Here is a 22,897-nt window from a genome sequence, read left to right on the forward strand (position 1 = left end):
TTTCTTTCAAAAAGACTGTTTTAGGTGACTTGAGCCCAGGATCTATATACTGTTAATCTGGGATAGCAACATGTGTATTGCATTTTGCAGAACGAGTTCTAGAAACAATTAACTTAATAAAGCTGTAGCAGATTCCATCAACTAAAGCTAGTTTTGATCCTGTGTTAGTCGGAGTGAGATGACCAACAGAAATTCAAGCATCAGTGTCTACCTGCTGTCTTGCCTGTAGTGATCCCTATCCCGGTGGTCCTTGCCATTGCTGTATGATGAATAAGGTCTCTTTCTCGAAGAATCGTTTTTCCTGTAAGAATCTCCCTGCCGTTCCTTGTGATGATCATTGTAATGTGAGGAGTGGTGCCTCTCAGAGGTGTAGCTGTCCCTGCTATTGTCGTCATGATGAGAATTCTCCTTTAGCCTTTCAATATCTGCATTGTATTAGAAGAGAGGAAGGACCTTTCACAATGATGTTCTCAAACCACTTTTCAGTTAGGAAATGTACTTAAGTTTACAGAAAGAAAAGTTCTATAGCTGATTTCAAAGCCTCAAAAATGTAAGTAGCATATACATATATGGATATTCTTTATGCAAAACAGGACATGTACACATACCTTCCTGTTTAATGCTGTGAACATTTAAGCTACTGTTTTGGTCACCTGCCTGCAAAAAACAAACAAAACAAACAAACATTGGTTTGCCGGTTGCTTCAAATTTTCATAAAGTTTTACATTTTGCACCAGTTTAAAATAGGTTCACGTACCTGAGCACTCTCTTGTCGTTTCTTGATCGCGTGTTTATATAGTTTGTGTAGTTTTCTAGCATCAAACTCCGTAAACTTTGATACAAATATCCAGAGATTTCTGAAACAATAAAGCATGCATCAGAAAAGCAGAACTTGCCTTAGAAAGGTTTTCTCCTGATCAATATTTGAGCCAACCATAAAACACAAAAAATTGAATGACCTCCAGGTAAATGCACCAAAAACTTGTCTATGCATAACAAGTGAAACAAAAACAAATTGTACTCAATTAAAATGTCTAATTCAACATCAGCCTAGCATATAGTATTCTGTGACATTAATCTTAAAATAAATACATAAATATTAAGTCTTCCCTTTCTTGCAGTTGGTTTTAAAGATCCTGATTAGCAATTATCTTAATATACCCTAGTTTAGACAACTGGGGTATGTGAAACCAGACAATCATTTAAACAAGTAGAATTCCATGATTAAATGCATCTATCAATCTCAACTGACCAATCTAATATGAGGAAATCTCATCACTTGCTTGATTACTTACTTTCTCCACTGTTTGATCAGTTCTGGGTTGGTGTACTCCTTCAGACATTCAGTGATGTGGTCTCCAATTTTGATCAGGCACTGCCTTGTGTGTTCCAGCTGCTCCCTCTCTGAAAGACCCTTCTCTGGCCTATCTAACTGTTTTAATGCTGCCTTAACAGGTCGCATCCTTTCTTTGCACTAAAAAAAAAAATAAAAAAAAAAAAAGCATACAGTAAACTCTTGCTTGTTTTAAATAGTGCAAATACGATAAATGGCCTTGGAAATTACTTTTGTGATCATTACTATTTTTTAGAGATGGACCTATCATATGTCCTGTACTAGGGGTATCCAACCCTGGCCCTGGAGAGCTACAGGGTCTTCTGGTTTTTGTTGCAACGGAGCTACTTAATTTAAACAATTATTGGCTTAATTAGTCAAGTTGAATATGTGTTCCAGATCTTCAGCCATCAATGACTTAAACACCTATAAAACCTGCCGGATTGGGGCTCTCCAGGACCAGGCTTAGAGGCTGCTGCCCTATACTATATGTGCCATTATAGATTCCCATGTAATTTACACATTTGGAACTGCTCTATAAAACACTGTACTATGGTACATAGACTAACATATGTATGTAGTAAGGCTAATACAGTGCCCTCCGTTTATAATAATCAACCACATATAGGTGACCAAAACCACTGGGCAAAATTCCTATACTAATGCCTCGAGTAAACATAATTGTGATCATAACAAGTTGCTTATCCACAAGGACTTGTTTTGATGTACTGTCCTGAGGCGACTGAGCACCATTGACATTTGTATACTGTATTTAAACTGCTGATGCGCAGTGGCACACTTTTGCTAGTTGTAATTATAAATCAGTCAATTTAAGAATCAACTGCTTAAAGAATCAAGAACGGTGTGATTCTTATAAACGGAGTGCACTGTATCTAACTAAAGAATGATCAAATCAGTTAGAATACATGCAACACATTTAAAAACAAGATCTAATGTCTAATTATAAAGGGAAATTGAGGGTCGTGTCGGGAGACAGACAGCAAAATAATAATGGCATCTGCCTAAACAGCAACAAAACAGAAGCATTACAGTAGCTTACAGACTGCCAGAAGGAGAAATTAATAAGGACAATATGAACTGATGCTCTCTGATGTTGTAGTGGTTTCTGCTTATGTTTTAAACACACATTTCTTGAAGTTCAGTGAGGGAAATTACTCAACTACTTGTATTTATAGTGCAGGTAATACAAGAGGTAGGCAAGTGCCAGTGGAATACGACAGGTAATATGATTAAATAGTGCGATCAACTTTATAAAGAAACACTACATATGCTGTATATTTTCCTCCCGACATCACACCGCTCCCTGATACAACATTGTATTGATATATAGAAACGAGCCCTAGCTTACAATTCAGACCATACTGGGTCATTCCCTTTCAATATAGAAGACTCAGCTCTCTGTTAAGACCCTTTTACCCAGCCTCTTTGTTGGTCTTAAGAGGTATTTCCTGTCGATATCGAATTTGCCATCTTGAACCTACCACACTAAACGTCTTTTGGTCAAGCTCCTCCGACTCCTCAGCGATGGGTACAGGTTCACCGCTTGCAGTAATGTGGACAGGAGCATCCGTTACCTTCTTCAATTTTTCTTTAATCTCAACTTTTACTTCAGTTATCTTAAACAAAATTAAAAAAAAAAAAAAAACACAGCAACATTTAATTTTAGTTAAATGAAGTGTCTGAAATCAGACTTGGGATTCATGCGTTTCAATATGAATACGGAGAGATTACACACAGGAATGAATGCTGCCTATTTCTTACTTTTTCCTCTTTGATTTCTTCTTTTTTCAGTACAGGCTCAGCTTTCATTTCTTTCTTCTCTTTCAGTTCCCTTTTCTCTTTTACATCCTTATTTTCCTCTTTTTTATCCTTTTTTTCTTTTTTGTTGTCCTTTTCTTTCGCTTCCTTCTCTTCAGGCTCATTTTTAATTACAGTTTCTGGCTCTGGTTCGTCATCATCATCATCGTTGTCGTCATCACTTGACTTTTTTACTTTTTCAGTTTTGGCCCTCCTGTTGACAGGCTTGGCAGGAGCAACTTCTTCCTAAAAGAAGGACACATGGCTGTTTTACAAACTGATGAACGCAAACCATGTCTACTTGATATATTTTAATTCATTTTACATCTGGATTTAATTTTACTGTGTTATAATCAGGGCTTCAGTTCGGTTTTCATTCATTTCATTTTTCGGTGCTTACTTTTAGCTGTTTTTTTTGTGTTTGTTTTTCCCCCCCTGGGGCTTTTGCTTTTTATATACTGTATGAAATTGTTGTTTTCAGTTACTTTCCAAAATGCTTTGGTGGTTGTTTCTGTTAATATGTTTAGTAACTCGACAGTACTTGAACACTTAAGTTATACCTTTGTTCCTTTGTCTTCCACCACAAAATCCTTATTTTTTTTCACAGGCACATTCTTCTGGGTTTTTTGTGTGTTTAGGCATTTATTTTTTATTGGGAAAGGTAGCTTCTTTTTTTTTTTTTTAAGTAGTCTTTTACTTATTTTTTTGAAATGGGAAAGGGTGATGTCAACATGAATTGAGTAACCATTTCCAGTGTTTGTTACTTTTTTTTTTTGTAACAAATCGGGGGTATTTTATCGTTTCTTTTTTTACTGAAAATCAGAAGCTATAGTTTGAATATACTGTTCAGACAGATGCAACCATAGGGTTTACCCAAGCACATTTTGAACACTCAGCTTTCAATAATATTGTTAGTTGAAATGTATAAAAAGTAACAGTGTTTACCATATACCTTTTTAGGAGGAAAAAGAATGCATAACATAAAAAAAGCTCAGCTTTAAAACAGTTTATTTTTTGGTACCAATTAAGGACACAATACTGTAAGTGGCAAGTGTTACATACGCAGTGCATCTTAGACCAATTTAACTGGTAGAGTTAAAAAGTGAATACATAAATAAATAAAATAAATAAATAAAATAAAGCGAGCACATTAAATGTCATCTTGTGTCTACAATTCGGTAGCAGTGTTTTACTAGCATACAAGCCCCACCTTTACCTCTTCCTCCTCCTCCTCCTCCTCCTCCTCTGAGCTTTTCTCTGATGGGGGCGGAGACAAGTCACTCTTAACCACCTCTTCAATTTTTACTGGCTTTGCAACTTTGTTCTTCTTGCTTCTGGGCTTCCTCTTTCTCGAATTGGCCTACAAACAATAGATTAGTAGGTTCAAAGTTACTTCTAAAAATATTCAAAATAATATTTAATACCAACTTTAACTGCTACATGAAAAACTTTTTTTAAAGACATGTTAAATCAGATTTATATGCAACTATCCCCATAACTGAAAAACAATTAAGTATAAAATATTCATAGTATGCATGCATTTCTCTTAAGCATAAGCACATATAGGAATTGCTTGCTTTCAGTACAACAGGGACACCTAGTGGGTACATTTTTGTGTTTACAACATATCAAACTGCTGAGTAAACAAGGCATTACTGTTAAGTTTTTAAAAATATAAAGTGTTTGCCTTACCGTCCCAGCTAGCCTCTGGGCCTCCTTTCTGGCCAGGTCCTTGCTCAGTAGTTTTATGAGGTAGTCAGCTCTTGTCTGCAGCTGTTTAGCCTGTGGTTTCTTATCCGGGTCATCTGGTAACAGCTGCATTGAGAAAAAAAAAGGTTAATGAAACTACAAAAAAATAAAAAATAAATAATAAATTCAAGGCATCTGTTAATTTTCTATTTCTTAGCATTTTGAACACTTACACTAACCCGTTTCCCAATCAAAATGCAGCATTATGTGACTTGTGCTTACCTTTTGTGTTAAATTCAGGTCTGGGTCCATTTTGATCATTTCCCAGCTGCCATAGCCATACTCGTATATACCAATCAATAGGTTGGAGTCGTCTTCTTTACCCCAGTCAACATCAAAGTGAGCTGCCTTTGAATGACAAGGGATGCTATATCTGTTGAAGCAACAAGACATACTATTTCAGTCACCAAAATCAACTGAACTTGCTTTAACTCAAATCTTGAACGGTTTGTTTGGTTTGTTTTAATAAAATCTACCAACACTATTGGGGATGAATTAACTGCTATACATCAGATGAATTAAACAGAATCTGCTAACTATTAACTGTTTGTCTTTACATGGCCACTACAGTTCTTACAGGAGGAGTCACCAAATTGATTATTCTAGACTTCTTTTGACCTCTACCTTTTCCTGTCCTCAGGATCTGCTGGAATGGACTTGTGCAATGGTGCCAGTTCTTCTTCATGAGAGACGACCAACTTTGCATTCACTTGAACCCCTGAGATTCGGAATGTTGGTCCTTTTACTTTACCTCGCCTGCCCCCTGTTGATCGGAAAGAACATTTCTTGAGGTTTAAAGACAGCAGGCCCCTATTTATTCAAACCTCCAGTATTTTTAAACATGCAGCATACCACAGATCACTGTGAAAAACAAATGTTAAGCCATTTTAGGTTAATCCAGAACTTAACACATAACATATGCCTGAACTAAGTTTCATCACAACTGGGTGAGCAACTCTGAGGATAAGAGTGTAGTATGTATATGTCACCACTATATCCATGTTGCCAGGTAGATTTAACCAGCTCAGGGATAACATTAAATGATTTATTTCACCCTCAACAAACTGCATTTGTATTTATTCTTTTTTTTTTAAATTGACCAAAATTGAAAAAAAGGAATTAGAAAGCATTTTCTTTTAAAAATCCTTCTAAAAACATAAATTACCTCCTGTCTTTTCTGGCCCAGAGGAGTTCTCTCTTAGGGTCTTTATGCAGCCATTATGCACGGTTTCAGCCAGCCGTTTAAGGTCCATTTCAGATTTGTCAACCAGTTCAGCGTCCCGGGCAATTGCATCAAGTCTAGAAAACAATGGAATGGGATTTAGATCATTGTCCATTACTAACAACTCAAAAGAGAACATTGTCTTAAATCATTTGTATTATATACAACAAAACATACCTTTCCAGAGGGCCACCAAACTTTTTGTAACTCTTAATGAACCTGTAACAAACATGAAAAACCATGTTACAAAAGACAGTATTCCCCTAGAAAGCAATTAACCCTTTGCGGTCCTATGTCGGACCTGGTCCGACATTGCAATTATTCCTAACCGGTCCAATGTCGGACCCTGTCCGACATCATCAAGAAGACGCAAAAAACGGGTTTCTAGTCGTTTTTTTCTCTGGCAAAAGCCGAGAAAACCATTCAATGGCCGAGTGGGAGCGACAGGAGCCGAGAAAAGCCCAAAAAATAATAATAAAGGGCGTATCTCATGAACAGTCATACTTGCCCCTGGCATCTGATAATGGAGCACATAAGGAAACAAGCTGGCTATCACTGCATCAGTGCTCAGAGAATATCACGGACATTTGCAGAGCTTTTTTCAGATGTTATAGTAATAAAATAATGACTTGGATCGCATTATTGAGGCGTTTGGTGATAAAACGAGTGATCAGGAGATGATTGATCGGTATGTACGACTATTATTATTATTATTATTATTTATTTATTAGCATATGTGAAAGCTATAGCGAACGAAAGGGTGGGGCGGGGCTGGAGATGCCTAGTGAGTGCTTTGTTGATATGCAGGGCCTTTTAAACCCGTTTGACTGAAAAAATACTTTTAAACTGCGCGTGTGAAAATAAACTGGAGCTGACGCGCCTGACACGCACTTATTAAATGGACTGCAAAGGGTTAAAGGGTACAATGGAAAGTAACCTACAAATTCAAAATGAATAACAAATCCAGAATAAACTAAGTGGTCACATCCAAAAACATAAAAGGTGCCTTAAAAGTAATGTAAATCCCCTTTTTTCACATAGAACACTAGATCATTTTGATATGCTCATTTAAATGGATGCCAATTCCTATAAAAAAAAAACAGGTTCTCAACTGTCAAATATAAGGTGTCTGAGCTTTCTTGAAAATTGCAGAGAGGCTGGGGACATGTTGGCTTTAAAAAGTAATTTCAGACATTACCTCCGTATTTCAGCATCACTGAACCCTTTGATGTTTTCTCTTGGAATTGTCCGTGGTCTCCCTCGTTTCTTTGGCCGCTTTCTGCCTGAAATAGAATCGCTGTCGGACCCAGAGTACCTCCTGTTCCTGCTGTTCCTGCTGCGCCTGCCTTCATTCCCATTAGAATTTGCCTGTTTAAAGAATAACATTACAGATTAACTAGATAAGCCTCAATGAACATCTATGCTTTTTAGCATTTCACAGAAATATGTACAGCACTCATACACGGTCATGTCACAATAAGGTACTCCAGAACATTACTAAATCTGTCCTTATGACTGATTCTAGCAGTTTATCTAACTTCCACTTCATACTCTACTCAAATCAAAAATAGGTAGTGTGGTGACTAGTCTACTGCCACGAAAAATTCTGATTGGTTAGTAGAGCTTCATGAACCAATTACTCAATTATTCTGATTGAGCTCTCCACAGAAATCAGATGCTGACATTCAGGTGAGGGTCATTGGTGTTGATTGGGCTAATTTACTAATCAAAATGAAACAAGTGAAGAAACAGCTGCTTGGATTTGTGTGGATTGCTGTCATCCAGAGTGCAAGAAAAGCAGCAATCCGCACAAATTCAGCATTTGCATATCAGCACAGGAAGAATTCAGTTAACCTATACAAATCATTAGATGTTACTAATTCACAAGAGACCACGGTATAGTAAAAGCACTGCTAGTAACTAAAGCATGGCACCTCAGACGTTAACACAACGTACTAGATAAGCAAATACCTGTTTGGCGCAATTTCTCATTCTGGGCAGCAAGTAGATCTCTTCCAGCTCTTTCTGCCTCTCTTCCTCTTCCAGTCTCCTCCGCTGCTCCTCAGGAATAATATCATCCCAGGACTTCTTTTTCCGGTCAGCATCCAGGTCAATCTCTTCATCCTCCATTGTTGAAAAGTTTGCCACCTGGGGGGGGTTAAAACAGAGTTAAAATAACTGATGTTGTTTCATTGCCCTGTGAAGGATTTACAACAGAATATTTCAGATAAATGCTATCTAAAGCAATATTGATTTATTTCTTCTTCTTATTATCTGTACTTGGTTTAATAATATATTTAACAACCTAATGCATTAAGATGGACAAACAGATGGCTACACCTTAAACTGTGACAGCAGTTCTTCCCCCACAGTCGAAGGACCCGGATCATTTTCTCGTGTTTCAGCTCGTTTCAGGATTTCATCGATATCCATTTCCTAGTAAGCAAGCACAGGGATGTTAGGTCTCTTGAAATAAAGACCTGTAGGTCAAAACTAACAACCACCGAAATGCATCTAACCTGTGGCTCCTGCTCCTCTCCTTCTTGTTCTTTAAACAGTTCCTCAGCACCAAACTTCAGGATTGCTGAAAGCTCTTCTTTATTGAAAGGAGTGGAACTGTAAAAATCAAAAACAGAAGATTTCACACGATGATTGAGCATTTCTTGCATCAACATTTTGTTTCTTTAGTTTTTATTTGTCTGATAAGTTTCACTTCTGAGGTAATTTGCTCCTCTCCCTCTAGTTTTTTTTTTTAGAAAATTAAGATTTACTATTAAGGGCCAGCCATGCCAACAGCACAGCAAGAGGATACTCCAGTATACCTACACTATCTGCTTGAGTACCACTATATGAAGATTAATATCCATAACAATACTGGCTCTATTGTTGCATTTATGGATTACAACTTTATGATTAACTCCATTACCACATTAACACATATTAACCATAGAGAACAGGAATCATCTATGAATTGTAATTAGGCCTACACAGGTTTTACCTATAAATATTCTCCATGAAAGTTGCAGTAGTCAGAGACTAAGGACAGGTACTAACAGTAGAGTGGAGCAACACCCGTCACACAAATGTGTTTTTCACGTACAGGAACTGGGCACAGAGAAATACTGCCAAGTGATGCTCTAACAATTTTGAACAGTCCACAATTTTGCAGGCATAGTGTGCATTGTGATGCATTTTGCATACATATGATTTAATAAAGTGCACACTGTTACTGGAGGTATAAAGCAAGCACCTTGAAGGAGCTGAGCCTGTGTGCAGTACAGTTTTTCCTGTGGTATCCATTCTCTGGATCACCAGGTGGTCCAGCACCATCTTTTTCTTTGCCCTTTCAATGATTTCTTCCTCCACAGACCCCTTAGTGACCAGTCGATAGATGTTGACCTGAAATTGAACAATTCAAATTAATTACAATGCCATTAATTTTATTACAGGTGATTTGAGAATGTACTTTTAACATTTATTAAGAATACAATATTGCCCTGATCTACAAATGGAGCAAACATGTCTAATAAAATTGTACCTGTTTCTTCTGCCCAATCCTATGGGCCCTGGCTTGAGCTTGCAAGTCATTTTGAGGATTCCAATCCGAGTCAAAAATAACAACAGTATCTGCAGAGGCCAAGTTTATGCCCAGACCGCCAGCTCTTGTAGACAGCAAGAAGCAGAAATCCTAAAGGGACAGTCAAACAAGTGAACAACATTGCAACAACAACATTACCAAAAATGAACAAACATCTAATGGATGATAGAAATCATCCATCGGAACTATAGTTTGTTATAACTTTCTTGCCATAAGCAAGTAATTTGCAATCTTTAGATGTGGTGTAAAAGGCCATTTAAAAAGCAGAAATCCTACATTAGAGGTCATTTTCAAGAAGTAAAACATAGGAGACTGCTATATTCAAAGGAATAAGTTTACATCTTGAAACATTTTGTGAAAAAAAGACAGTGTACAGGCTAAATACTTCATACAGATTACAATGCACCCCCTTTATAATGTCTGTGGCACCCATTGCCATTCCACTAGCACTTTCATTCTAGTTATAAGGCAGAACACAAAATCACGGTCTCGTAATTATGTCTCCTGACTAAAGCATTATAAAGAGCGAGCACTGTACTATTATTATTATTATTATTATTATTATTATTTCTTAGCAGACGCCCTTATCCAGGGCGACTTACAACTGTTACAAGATATCACATTATTTTTACATAAAATTACATTATTTTTTACATACAATTACCCATTAATACAGTTGGGTTTTTACTGGAGCAATCTAGGTAAAGTACCTTGCTCAAGGGTACAGCAGCAGTGTCCCCCACCTGGGATTGAACCCACGACCCTCCGGTCAAGAGTCCAGAGCCCTAACCACTACTCCACACTGCTGCCCTATTATTAGTTAACACATTAAAACGGGAGTAAATAAAGACATCCATACAAGTCTGGTAAATCAGATTAATTAATACAAGTAATTATAATCTGCCATTTACCTCTGATCCTTCTGCATTAAAATGATCAAGTGCTTGTCTCCTCATTTCTCCCTTTATCGATCCATCCAGCCTCTAGATAAATAAAAGGAAGAAATATTCTGGTTAGGTACCTGTACTTCTGCTTCATCTTTCAAGCATTCCAAGCAATTTCTAAACATTCTAAACACAAAGCGTCCCATGAAATGAACAGAGAAAGCTCACCTGAAACAGGAACTGTCGACTCTTCAAGTATTCTGCGAGAATGTCCAGCATTCGCACCATCTGAGAGAAGATAAGAACTCGGTGGCCTCGCTCTTTAAGGCGTAAGAGGAGCTTGTCAAGCAAGATCAGCTTTCCACTGCTACGGATCAGATGCTAAGGAACAAGAAGTGATTCCAATTAGTGCTGCTGCATAAAACTACATGTAAATACAGAGTATGTAACCCACACAGGGAACCAAAGAGGAGGAGGTTCTTTTTTTCTTTTTATTACTTGCTGCTTGTTTAATCTGCGAGAAAGAATACCAGCTGTATTTCTTGTTTATACAATTCAAATCTACATGGGGCTCACATCTATCTCATATTATTAATGTGTTCACACAGGGCTTTCTAAAATCACAGCACCATTAGGCCAGTAATAACCGAGATGTTTTAGATCAGAGGTTCCCAAACTGTGGTACGCGTACCCCCAGGGGTACGCGAGACGTGTTTAGGGGGTACGCGTGACAAATTGTGTAATGGCGTACATTTTTTTTTAGTTTTTTTTTTTTTTTTGCATTTTCATAAGACTTGTCATACTCACACAAAACTTTAAAACGCATTGGAAATTCCTTTCAATTTCTGCCGTGAAATGGAGAAACAAACAGAGAGCCGTGCAAGACAATCTCGCGGGCAGCGGGACACTTGGGATCAACGCTGTGGTGTGCTCGTTTTGCAAACCTCCAAGTGGTAACAATGAGAACAAAGATACACAGGGACAGTGACGTACAGAACTCTCACCACCAATAACTGCACAACGCGAATTAAATGTATTATATTTATGACGTATGTTTTTAGTTTTTTATTAATTACATTTTTTTGGTAGTTATGATGAGCTATTTTTGATTTTTATGTAAATCGTTTTTTCAGAGCTTTCGATTTTTATGTACTGTATGAAATTGTTGTTTTCTGTTACTGTACTTTACAAAATGCTTGTTTTTTTCTGTCACAAAGTAGTAACTGTACAGTACCACACTTTGTACCTTCTTTCCTTTGTTGTCTTCCACAACGAAATCCTTGTGGTCACGGACACATTCTTCTGGGTTTTTTGTGTTTAGGCATTTGTTTTACATTTCGCCACAATTTGCAATTCTGTTTTAAATCCTACGTATCTTAACTGTAATATAGCTTTAAATCCCGCGAACGAGGCTCCAGTCGAGAAAGTATTCAGAACTAATCAATACAAGTTAGGAAAAGGTAGTTTGTCTTTGTTTTTTATGTATTAGGTTTTTGAGTTATGTGAATTGAGTATATTTCCAGTGTTTTTCTGGTGTTCATTATACACAGATTTTTTTTTTTTTTTGTATCAGGGGTGTTTTATCGGTTAAACCCTAAAATCAGAAGCCGTAATTATATTATTATAGTCATTTATATTGTAAGTATATTATTGTGTATGTGTATAAATCTGTGTATTATGAAAGCATATATTAAAAACAACATGAACATATAAATCTGTATGCTAGGGGTACGTAGACAGGTGATAGGTCTGGAAGGGGGTACGCGGCAATCAAAAGTTTGGGAACCTCTGTTTTAGATGAACACACCGGAGAAAATGAACACACCATTACTGGCTACAGTTATTCAAGTATTTTGCAACAATGGTACATTCTGTATGGATCATTTTAGAGGAAGTTTATTGGTTAGGAAAAGACACTTGTGCCTCATAAGTCACTTACATATTCTACAAACATTAAATGTTAAATAATATGGTAAAAAAAAAAGGATTTGCACTAGTCACAACGTCTTACCTGTAAGGCCTCTTGTTTGTTATAAAACTCATTATCATCGGGTGGTTTAATAAGGTAGCAATGATTACAACACTTTTTCAGTTCCATCATTATATTCAGAAAGCCTGAGGTACTGCCCTTTGTGCCTTTGCTGAGTGCCTTGTAATTCCGGGTCAACACCCACCTGTTCAAGGAAGTTAAAAAAAAAAAAAAAAAAGTTATTGGAATACTTTTTTGTAAAGCCTATTAATGATGTGCCAGCTGATTACCTGTAAATCTACTTAAATGATCAAAAATGCTTTCCCTATATGCTGCCCCTCTGAGTACATAAATACAAAACTATAGAATGATCAGTATTATAAAAACATAGGCCACCATGACCTACATCCAATGAAAATGGGAAGAAATGTAAAATGTTTGTACACCTTCAAGAAATCTTACTGAGTTTTGTCTCAATTTCCAATTGAAATGGAAATAGAAAAAAAAGATTTTAAAACCCATTGTATCTACATTTGTCTGTAATCAGTCTACAGAAAGGACACATACTTATGCCTAACCATCGTGCAGGAAAACAACTTACTTGTAGTACTGCTTCTGTATTGCACTCATTTCCACCCGCAGGATCTGCTCCACCTTTGCAGGAAGGGACTTTTCCACATCCTTTTTAACTCTGCGCAGCAGAAAAGGCTCCAGCTCCTTATGCAGACTAGCATACCCAGAATCACGACCTGTCCCATGATCCTCCTCAAAGACCTCCCAAGAGCTAAACCTTAAATAAAAAGGTAAAAGGTAAGGTAAAAGGTAAAAAAAAACCTTAGGTAAAATGTTAACACTGGACAAGTAATAAACCAGTTAAAACATCAAAGTATTGAATTAAATTAAATATTATTTTTACATAAACTTTAAAATCATTGCATCATTGTCACTGAGTCGTTGATTTAAAATTTGGAATTAAAACAAAAAATATACACGTTTCAAAAGCTCAGCTTCACCTACTTGTCAGGCATGATAAAATGCAGCAATGACCAGAGCTCCTTCAGAGAGTTCTGCAGAGGGGTTCCAGTGATCAGAAGTCTGTGGTTTGACTTGAACTCTATCAGAGTTTTGTAAAGAAGGGAATCATCATTCTTCAAACGATGAGCTTCATCAACACCAATAAAAGCCCAGTTGACATTGCCAAGGAATGACTGGGACAAAAAAAAAAAAAGCAGCTAATCACAAGGTATCCACTTTACACATTCTATATTATGGGCTACATGATTCAAACTTGAATTTCTTAACTTTAGTGTGGGGGCTTTAATGTTATTTTCTCGCCACAAAGTACATGGTACTGGGAAGCTAAAAGCTCAGTTGCTTAAAGATTTGTTAAACAGTCCTGTAAAATATATTTTGCTAATTTTTTAAAAACCATCTCTGGGCTCCCGAGTGGCGCATCCAGTAAAAGCACTCGCTAGAGTGCAGGATGCGCTCTATAGCCTGGATGTCGCGAGTTTGAATCCAGGCTATTCCACCGTGGACGGGAGCTCCCAGGGGGCGGCGCTCAATTGGCCGAGCATCGTCCGGGGGGAGGGAGGGTTAGGTCGACCAGGGGGTCCTCGGCTCACCGCGCACCAGCGACCCCTGTGGTCTGGCCGGGCGCCTGCGGGCTTGCCTGTAAGCTGCCCAGAGCTGCATTGTCCTCCGACGCTGTAGCTCTGAGGCGGCTGCACGGTGAGTCTGCAGAGTGTAAGGAAGCGGGCGGCTGATGGCACACACTTCGGAGGACAGCGAGTGTTCATCTTCGCCCCTCCCGAGTCAGCGTAGGGGTGGTAGCGGTGAGCTGAGCCTAAAAATAATTGGGCATTCCAAATTGGGGAGAAAATAATAAAAGATAATTGGCAACGACTAAATTTATATTTAAAAAAAAAAAAAAAAAAAACAACATCTCTGGTGAACCTTTAAAATATAACTAAATGGACAGGTTATAGGAAACAAATGTATTAAGTGGTCCAAATAAGATTTCCAGTGCAATAAATTGTATAATTCTGAAATGCGGGAGATGTTGACCATACAAACCTTATCTTTAAGCAGGATTTCATACGTTGTTAGTAAGATATTCAACTTCAAACGTTTGGTTTGTGGATGCATCCATTCATGTGTTCTAATCTAAACAAAAAAAAACACAAAACAAAAAAAAAAGTCAATATGATGTGTATGTGTTGCAGAATGCAGGAGCCAGAGGACCACTTTCATATTGTTGATTATAAAGTCTGTCTGAAATTACCTGGAATCACCTAGCTCTTGATATGTACTACTGTTAGGGGTGGGTTAGAGTACTCGAAATAATTATAATTACTTGAGCACTAATGTATTACTTGAGTATACGAAAAAATTTAAATAATATCTCTTCATGAATGCAAGTTCAATATATTGTAGCGACCAGGTCAGTTCAGTTTGGCAGACTAGTTTCATCTGGTCCTGTGCATTCACATTTTCTGTATTGATCCATACTTTTGAGTTGTATCTGATAGTTGTCTTTCATTTTAATATTGATGTTGTTTAAAATGTACCATCATTATGACTGCCGGCGGCGGTTTTAGGTATGAGTATAACTGCGGCGGTTCTAGTGTTGGTGGTAATTTTTGTGGCACATATGTAAAAAAATATTGTCTGTAAATTACTCGAAATTCCCACCCCTAATCACTGTCGCCTCGAGAACTAAATTACAGTGCATCCCCTACTGTTGCTGTACATACAAAATAAGAGCCATCAGTTTCATGAAAAAGTGGACCACCACACACATACCGGACTGGTTCCTCCAAATATGTTTAGATTCTGGTACTCTCAATAACTTGTGCTTTTCAATGTCCTAAGTAAATTTCACCACATTTGACCAAGCAGTTCCAAAACCCAAGGATAGTCTTAGGTCAGTAAACCGACTCCAAAAAAGTAGGATTTTGGAAAGATGTGATTGTTACTGCTGTTTATCAGTTTTTTTTTTTTTTATATGTACTTGGTTCAAAATCAATGTTACTTTTTTTTAGTTCTCTATAGCATAATAGCAGCCATATGTAGAACTAATATTTCACTATATGCCAGTCAGGGATGATCAAGCACATGTAAACAATCCTTCGAAACAAAGTTTACATCTACAGTTTTAGCTTAATGAAGAAAGGCCGTCAGTCATACCATGCTTCTGCTGTTTATGTCGCCCAGGTAAACCGCTACGTTCATCATAGGAGCCCATAACTGAATTTCTCTTTGCCACGAAGTAAGAGTAGAGAGGGGTACCACCACCAGGAAAGGGCCATAGAGCTGATGCTCATGGAACAGATAGTTCAGGAAGGAGATAGTTTGAATGGTTTTTCCAAGACCCATTTCATCTGCAAGGATGCAACTATTGCCCCTGAAAAAAAAAAAAAACAAAAAAAAAAGGTCAGTAACATTCCCTGCCAAGAATAAAAAAAAAGCAGCATCAGTATTATCAAAAGCTAGGTCACTATGCCCTACACAGACATCCGATTGGTTATCACAACCAATCAAGTGGCAGAAGTCAAGCTACAAGTTTTCACAATAAGCTGTTATACAGGGTGCCAAATGTTGGTACTGGCAAAGAACAAGGCTGGATCACATGGTTAACTGTGAGTGTTAACATCACTAAATGATGCTGAATGAATGAGCCGAGGCCTATTCATGGGATAAATATGTTGTAACAAAGTCAATATTTGGGGGTATTATCCACTTCTCTGGCAAGAGGGGAAGAGGAAACAAGTATGTAGACTACGGCTGCTACGATTAAATGGAAAATCGATTTTTCAATCGATTCCATTCCACATTATATACATAGACAAATACTGGATAAACGATTTAAATCACATTTTTGTAACGCGCATAGTTAATAACATTATTTAAGTTTATCAACGAAACTGCACCGAACGCCCTGCCTTGCTATTTACAGTAAAGACAAGCAGTGGTCGTGTTCCTGCTTAAGTGTTTTGAAAATGCTGTGTAAGTATGTGCCCTCTGTGTATTCCATGTAAACAAAAAAGCACGCTGCCTCGGAACCAGAGCAGGTCAACAGGCTTGTATTCCTGGCAAACAACATGTAAATAAATTGTGCACATTGAAGAAAACTGACTGTATATAGTTTGCGCTGTTTGAAAATGAACCGTTAAACCTGCGCTTCCTGATTGATGACCCAATCTAGTGGATGCAAGCACAATCAGCGGCGTCCACAGCAGACAAAACATTTTTATGCCAGCAATCCTACAGCCCTACGTGCAAAGCTATATTACAGTTAATTACCCCTCGCATCCCATTGTTCTGCACAAGCTTTTACTGAACAGCAATGACATTAAAATAATCATGTCTCGGGGGGGGGGGGGGGCATAAGGAAACAAGCTGGCTGTTACTGAATCAGCACACAGAGAATAACACGGACATTTGCAGAGCTTTTTGGAAATGTTATAGTAATAAAATAATGACTTGGATCGCATTATTGAGGAGTTTGGTGATAAAACGAGTGATCAGGAGATGATCGATCGGTATGTACGACTATTATTATTATTTATTTCTTAGCATATGTGAAAGCTATAGTGAACGAAAGGGTGGGGCGGGGCTGGAGATGCCTAGTGAGTGCTTTGTTGATATGCAGGGCCTTTTAAACCTGTTTAACTGTGGAAAAAAAATCCTTTTAAACAGCGCGTCTAAAATGAACTGCGCGTGTGAAAATAAATTGGACCTGACACGCACTTAATAAATGGACTGCAAAGGGTTAATATCGAAGGGACTGCATGTACACAACAGTGTGTAGATTGACATGTAAGTTTTTGATAATAGTTGCTTGAGGTTAATTCCTGAAATAAGTACACACAGGTTATGACGCAAAACTAGAACAAGCACAAAGAAGGAGACCTTCAACACTAAACTCTGACTACCTTACCTAAGATAACATTAATATTAGTATTAAAATCGGGGTAAAATGTTAGGCAAGTGACTTACTTGCACCATGAGTGTGCCATCCAGTTTAAACTGTCCAGCTGGTAATCGCGGAGCTCTAATCCATCACCACCAATGTAAGAGGGCTGCTTCTTCATGGGAACAAACCTGGGTCTCTGTTTTAACACCTGGTAGAGAAATTATACACACACAAAATGTTTCAACATACAAATTCAACAGTTGTAAAAATGAAATGCTAAGGATGCTTTTAACACTGCTTTTGAATTTGTTGCACTGCCAATTTGTAAATCAGGGCACTTGCATATGAACTGGCTTGCACTACCTATCTTCTGATAGAGCAATTTCTTATTGTACAATTTTAGCATTCAGCACATATTTTAGCTTGAGGAACATGTTTCATGGTCTAACAATGTACTATGAAAAACTGTTTATGTACCCTCAAATGCCTAACAAACATAAGTTATATTGTAAGAAGTCAGACACTGAAATCTGCAAGCACTTTACCTTACAGTCTTTGAAGGGAATGGTTTTTGACTGGTTTCTGCTCATGTAATCATCAATACATTTCTGAAATTTCCTTGAAATTAGAGCACCGTCCTCCCAGCTGCATTCAGAATATGAAAGGCCTTGCCATTTGCAGAAATAGTCTGGATAACCAGCCGCCGATTTTTGATTAGAATGAGCTGCCAATGGAAGAAAATTGTAATGCAACCAATCAACTGCTTTGAAAGAACTACATCTTGCTAAAATAATGTGGTTAATTTTATAAGTGCCAACCTTAACCATTGCATTAATTTTGGATTTCAGGAACAAAAATGTTAGACCAAAATAGATGATCTTACTGTACAACTTCCTGATGAATTGAGTTACCTATCTGAAGAATTTACTGTTTACCAATCTTGCATAAATATATGATTAAACTGAAAAAGTATGTAAGCTTCCTAAATAAATTAAATGAAGGAAGCATTTGACATAATGTTTGAGTCATTAATTCTTTAAAAAAACAGTTCAACGTGGAGTGCACTGTTTAACTGTGTTCCCTAAAGTGACGAGTGGCTTCTTAAACTGGGGGTGGCATTTAAAGAAAGTCTTTTTTTATGAATAGCTCTGTACAGCTTTCACATTTTTACTCACCAATTATTCTCTCCACAATTTGGTATTGAGAATGCAAGTCATCAAGAAGCTCCTGCTGACAGTTGAAATATTCAACATCTTCAGGAGATGATGTTTTCATCCTTTAAAACAAAATACAAGTAAATATATAAGAATGCATTTTAGAAAATATTGTTTGATGAGGCACCCCATGTGTAGCATCATAAGATAAATCATAAGACAAAGGGAGGTAGGTTTTAAATGGCACTAGTAATATTACTATTACGTATTCTCTCTGTGTGGGGGGGGAGTAACTGGGTTAAAGGTGTTTATAAAAAAAAAGTATAGTGTGTTTAAAGCTTTATAGTATTAAAAAAGAGGGTGCAAAGCAGTATGATATTCTACTATTAAATACAGTGATTTAAAAAAGGGCAGTTAAATGTACTTTACCTGTGAATTTATCTGCAATTCTAAATTAATACTTACCATCGTTTCATTTCCTGATTCTTTTTCTTAAAGTTATCTAGTTTTTTCATGCCTCTGACATTTTGCTGCTTGAGGGTCTCTTCGGTCTCCCAGGTGTTGTGAATGTGAGACCATCCTTTCCATTTAATCAGATACTGATTGTCTCCAGGGTCTTTGCCTGGTACAAAGTTAGAATTTGGATCACCATCTGCCTCCACTGCATATACAGTTGTGGTTGCACCAGTAGCTTTAAATAAAAATAAAAAAGGCACAGTTAGTATTCCACAAGTAAGTTTTGGCTTCTACAAGAGAGACAAATTAAAACGTGCATGACATAGCATTATTAATTTAGTTAAGCATACCTCCTCTCCTCCCAAACCTCATCTCCATCACTTTTTCCAATGTTTCAAATTCATCATCTTCAGGAGGAGGAACATCTTCACCACACACTTCCACCAAATCATCAGAATCCGTCTTCATTTCATCATCCTCTTTGTAGCTCACGTTTACAGTGGCCTGACGACGGGGACCCTTCTTGTCATAATCATCGTCATCATCATCATCTGAGGAACCCATTGGTGGCTTCTTTTTCTGAGCTTTGCCTTTTTTACCATTTCTTACATTTATCCTTTAAAACAATCAAGTTTAATATATAATCTGTTATATGGTTGGGAAAAACACATAAAATCACATTCATAATTATATTGGCGAATAACTGTCAATTACGTTATAGTATACTTGGTGTTCCGCATTTTTGGTTTAACACATTTTTCTGAGTTTATTTTACATATACAGTAATCAGTCGTATCTGCCCATCACATATCCGCCTTAACCATTTATCCGAGAGATTGTAGATCCTACCAAAGTTTTCGTACACTGTGTTGTATGCGCTCTGTGCGCTGCCATTGCTGGTAGTGTCCCAGGAGCTGTTCAGTGTGTTGATATGTAAATAAATCCTGTTTGCCTGTGGGGTGTATCAACTTCAACCTCTGTCTCGATCTCCTGCTTGTCACAGCAGAGAATGCACAACCCACACAGCAGACGGCTCCTCTGTCACAAGCATTAACACCCTGTATATTTCTAAACAAGGGATTTAGGGGAGCTCCCTAATAAAAGCTGAATCTCAAAACAGTAATTGTGTGAATATAGTAATTGTTACAGCTGTGTATAATGGCATTTCAAATAAGATTAATTTATCCAACAGTCAAATACACGAGGTATTACTGTATTAAAAAAATGGATATAAATTGGTAAAAATGTGTTAATGGAAACATCAGTAAAAATCTCAGTACACGCACTTCACATGTGGAATAGGAGGCGTAGCAGTTCTGGTTTCTGATTAAGTTTAATGTCCCTGGGATGTATGATAAAACAGAATATGTGCAAATCGAGGACATATTTCCCTAAGTTACCTGGTACTTTGCAAACGTTCGGGCAATCGCTGTGCTGACAGAGCTAATATCTGCAGAAGGTATGAACGTGACATCAGCACAAAACAAGCCACGTTTTGAGTTCCATAAGTTTACCAACTAAAGCATCATCATTTTCTGTCAAATATTTATGATTAAGATTGTCGGCGTTACGCAGTGTTTAGCTGGTGGACAGTACTGTCGCACAAATGCATACCTCTCTGCAATAAACAGTGGCTGTCCAGCAAAGCACAGAGCTCTGACAAACTCATTAACACAGTAATTCTGTGCTCTCTTATTAAAATGTGTGTAAAAGCAGCAGAAATGGATTGCTTGTCTCTCTTTTTCTTGTTTTAGTTTAATGTGTCGCTTACTTTCACTATGTTCTTTTATTCTGTCTGTTTGAACATCCTCTGCCTTATCTGGCCCACTTCTGATATTTGGCTTTTTGTATACTTCGAAATGTCGTTTTCTTTTGAATATTCATAAAGTGATTTTCATTTCCTCCCCATTCCTCATCCACTGAAAACATGATATTTTCATGTAAGTATTTCAATTTAGTTTTTGATCAAGCAAGTTACTACGCCCACCAAAATCGGGCTTTGACTGGCCATTGGCCAACAGAATCAGGTGATAATGTGTTTGTGAACAGAGAACCAATCACGTGCAATGTTTGAACATTATTTGATCCTCTGTCTAAACCTACGTGCTGTATCCTAGGATACAGTGTAGAGCTGCTTATTACAATGTCCGAGTGAAAATAAAAAGGCATTTTATTCAAAATATTGTGTATTTCCTAAAAAATAGTACCGGGAAAATACAGAATAGTAGACTAAAAATCAGGTATAAATCAGTAAAAACTGAGGTTCAGTTAAAAAAAAAAAAAAAAAAAATCCTGTAATTTCAGTTCAGAATAAACCAGACATGCAGAAAACGAAATATACTGCAACAGAATTGTTGCAATTAGTTAGTGTGTATGCGAGGTTCATAATGCAAAGCTGTAATAGTTATTTCTATATTTCTGGTGGGGTAAAGTGGCTTCATAACCATTGCCTGAAATTTTACAAATGCCATGGACAAACCCTTCAAAACAGATTTCTGTAACACTCTTCCCAACACCAATGAAAGTCTAATAACTTTGTTATAAAAAGTGTTTACAAGGATAAAGTGCAAAAAGAAAGGTGCAGATTTACCTGTTTGGGGGCTTTCTGCTTTTAACTTTGTGATTAGGCTCGAAGTCCGATACACTCTCATCGCTGTTTCCACCTTGATCATCTGAAGAGTCAGAACCAGAATCTGACCCAGAATTCGATCCAGACCTGGACTCTGGCCTGGAATCAGACAAATGCCAGTCCTCACTAAAAACAAATAATTTAGGTTTACAGTACTTTATTACTTTTAACAGCAAACCCGTATTCCTTGGGAGGGATTCTGGTAAACAGCCAAGTTTAAAATGTCACCAGTGCTGTAAGTTTAGAATTTGTTTATTCAAACATTGTCACAGTATAGTATTTATTTTATTAAACAAAACACTCTAGGCTTGACTGTTACTAACCAAGCAAAAAAGTCAAGAGTAAATCTGTTACATATCTTTGTCCTCAACCATACGATAACTGCACTGCCAAACCACACCACTGAAATCCAGTTTTCTCTTTATATTCTACTTGTTTTACCATCCGTCACTATTAAACACTCAATAGTGCTGAATTTCACGACCAGGCCAGCTTCCTCTTAAACACAGGAACTCAAGAGCAGTCAGTGAGCTTCTAGACTCTGGCGGATAAAGGCCAGCCAGCAGGGTTCACTGTAGTGCGATGAGAAGCAGTCCCTGTCTTTTTTCCTCCCTAATCCACGGGAGCACCAGAGCCAATGCGACGCTCCCTTCCGAATCCCCAGTGAAGACCAGTGACTCTGCACAGCAAGGATGCAAACCTGCGCACCACACGGCTTTACCAAGCGAGTCACTCTGGGACCCCTCCCATTATGAATCTTTAAATATGAACTTACTCTTTACGCTTCTTTTTCCTTTTATTCTGGCTTGAAGAATCATCATCTGATTCATCACTGCTGGACGAATCCTGTGGGGGGGGGTGGAATTCAGATAAAGTTATTTTATGGGAAAGACCTCACGTCTGGTCATTCAGGTCTTTATGGAAACAAATACATGCAATTTGTTGAGGTTACCTCATCTGATCCACTGTCTGATGAACTCTGCTGTTGCTGTTGCTGCTGTTGCTGTTTCCTGAGCATAGCCGATCGTTGTACAGCCAAGATACTTGGATTTGATTTCCAAAACTGGAGGGAAGATAAATAAATACAAAACATAAAAATGACAAGCATTTTAACATGTTCAAGCCAGGTGAAAGTAAAATAAAAAACAAGAAAAAAATAAAACACAG

At 37.6% G+C, this 22,897-nt stretch overlaps 1 protein-coding gene across 5 annotated transcripts in view; it reads right to left on the reverse strand.

Annotated features, from left to right (window-relative positions):
- Nucleotides 1-22,897, reverse strand: part of LOC131698778 (chromodomain-helicase-DNA-binding protein 1-like) — a 34,463-nt gene that overhangs the window by 4,388 nt on the left and 7,178 nt on the right. For 2 of the 5 annotated variants that reach the window (XM_058992759.1, XM_058992766.1), the window contains exons 4-36: nt 22,683-22,793; nt 22,506-22,576; nt 21,692-21,856; nt 19,452-19,717; nt 19,111-19,336; nt 18,667-18,767; nt 18,037-18,215; nt 17,575-17,699; nt 15,763-15,979; nt 14,650-14,739; nt 13,591-13,781; nt 13,175-13,363; nt 12,616-12,778; nt 10,833-10,985; nt 10,632-10,703; nt 9,661-9,810; nt 9,373-9,521; nt 8,642-8,738; nt 8,463-8,558; nt 8,094-8,270; nt 7,321-7,490; nt 6,300-6,341; nt 6,066-6,199; nt 5,525-5,663; nt 5,123-5,273; nt 4,844-4,966; nt 4,362-4,511; nt 3,116-3,397; nt 2,836-2,970; nt 1,296-1,474; nt 758-857; nt 609-657; nt 212-425 (exon numbers count right to left, since the gene is read on the reverse strand). In XM_058992759.1, coding sequence (XP_058848742.1) covers nt 212-425; nt 609-657; nt 758-857; nt 1,296-1,474; nt 2,836-2,970; nt 3,116-3,397; nt 4,362-4,511; nt 4,844-4,966; nt 5,123-5,273; nt 5,525-5,663; nt 6,066-6,199; nt 6,300-6,341; nt 7,321-7,490; nt 8,094-8,270; nt 8,463-8,558; nt 8,642-8,738; nt 9,373-9,521; nt 9,661-9,810; nt 10,632-10,703; nt 10,833-10,985; nt 12,616-12,778; nt 13,175-13,363; nt 13,591-13,781; nt 14,650-14,739; nt 15,763-15,979; nt 17,575-17,699; nt 18,037-18,215; nt 18,667-18,767; nt 19,111-19,336; nt 19,452-19,717; nt 21,692-21,856; nt 22,506-22,576; nt 22,683-22,793 — 4,856 coding nt within the window. The remainder of the gene's footprint in view (nt 1-211; nt 426-608; nt 658-757; nt 858-1,295; nt 1,475-2,835; nt 2,971-3,115; nt 3,398-4,361; nt 4,512-4,843; nt 4,967-5,122; nt 5,274-5,524; nt 5,664-6,065; nt 6,200-6,299; nt 6,342-7,320; nt 7,491-8,093; nt 8,271-8,462; nt 8,559-8,641; nt 8,739-9,372; nt 9,522-9,660; nt 9,811-10,631; nt 10,704-10,832; nt 10,986-12,615; nt 12,779-13,174; nt 13,364-13,590; nt 13,782-14,649; nt 14,740-15,762; nt 15,980-17,574; nt 17,700-18,036; nt 18,216-18,666; nt 18,768-19,110; nt 19,337-19,451; nt 19,718-21,691; nt 21,857-22,505; nt 22,577-22,682; nt 22,794-22,897) is intronic. The other 3 variants (XM_058992785.1, XM_058992783.1, XM_058992775.1) reach the window with 3 other exon arrangements.

Source organism: Acipenser ruthenus, chromosome 2 (assembly GCF_902713425.1).
Source record: "Acipenser ruthenus chromosome 2, fAciRut3.2 maternal haplotype, whole genome shotgun sequence".
NCBI classification, from domain to species: Eukaryota; Metazoa; Chordata; class Actinopteri; order Acipenseriformes; family Acipenseridae; genus Acipenser; species Acipenser ruthenus.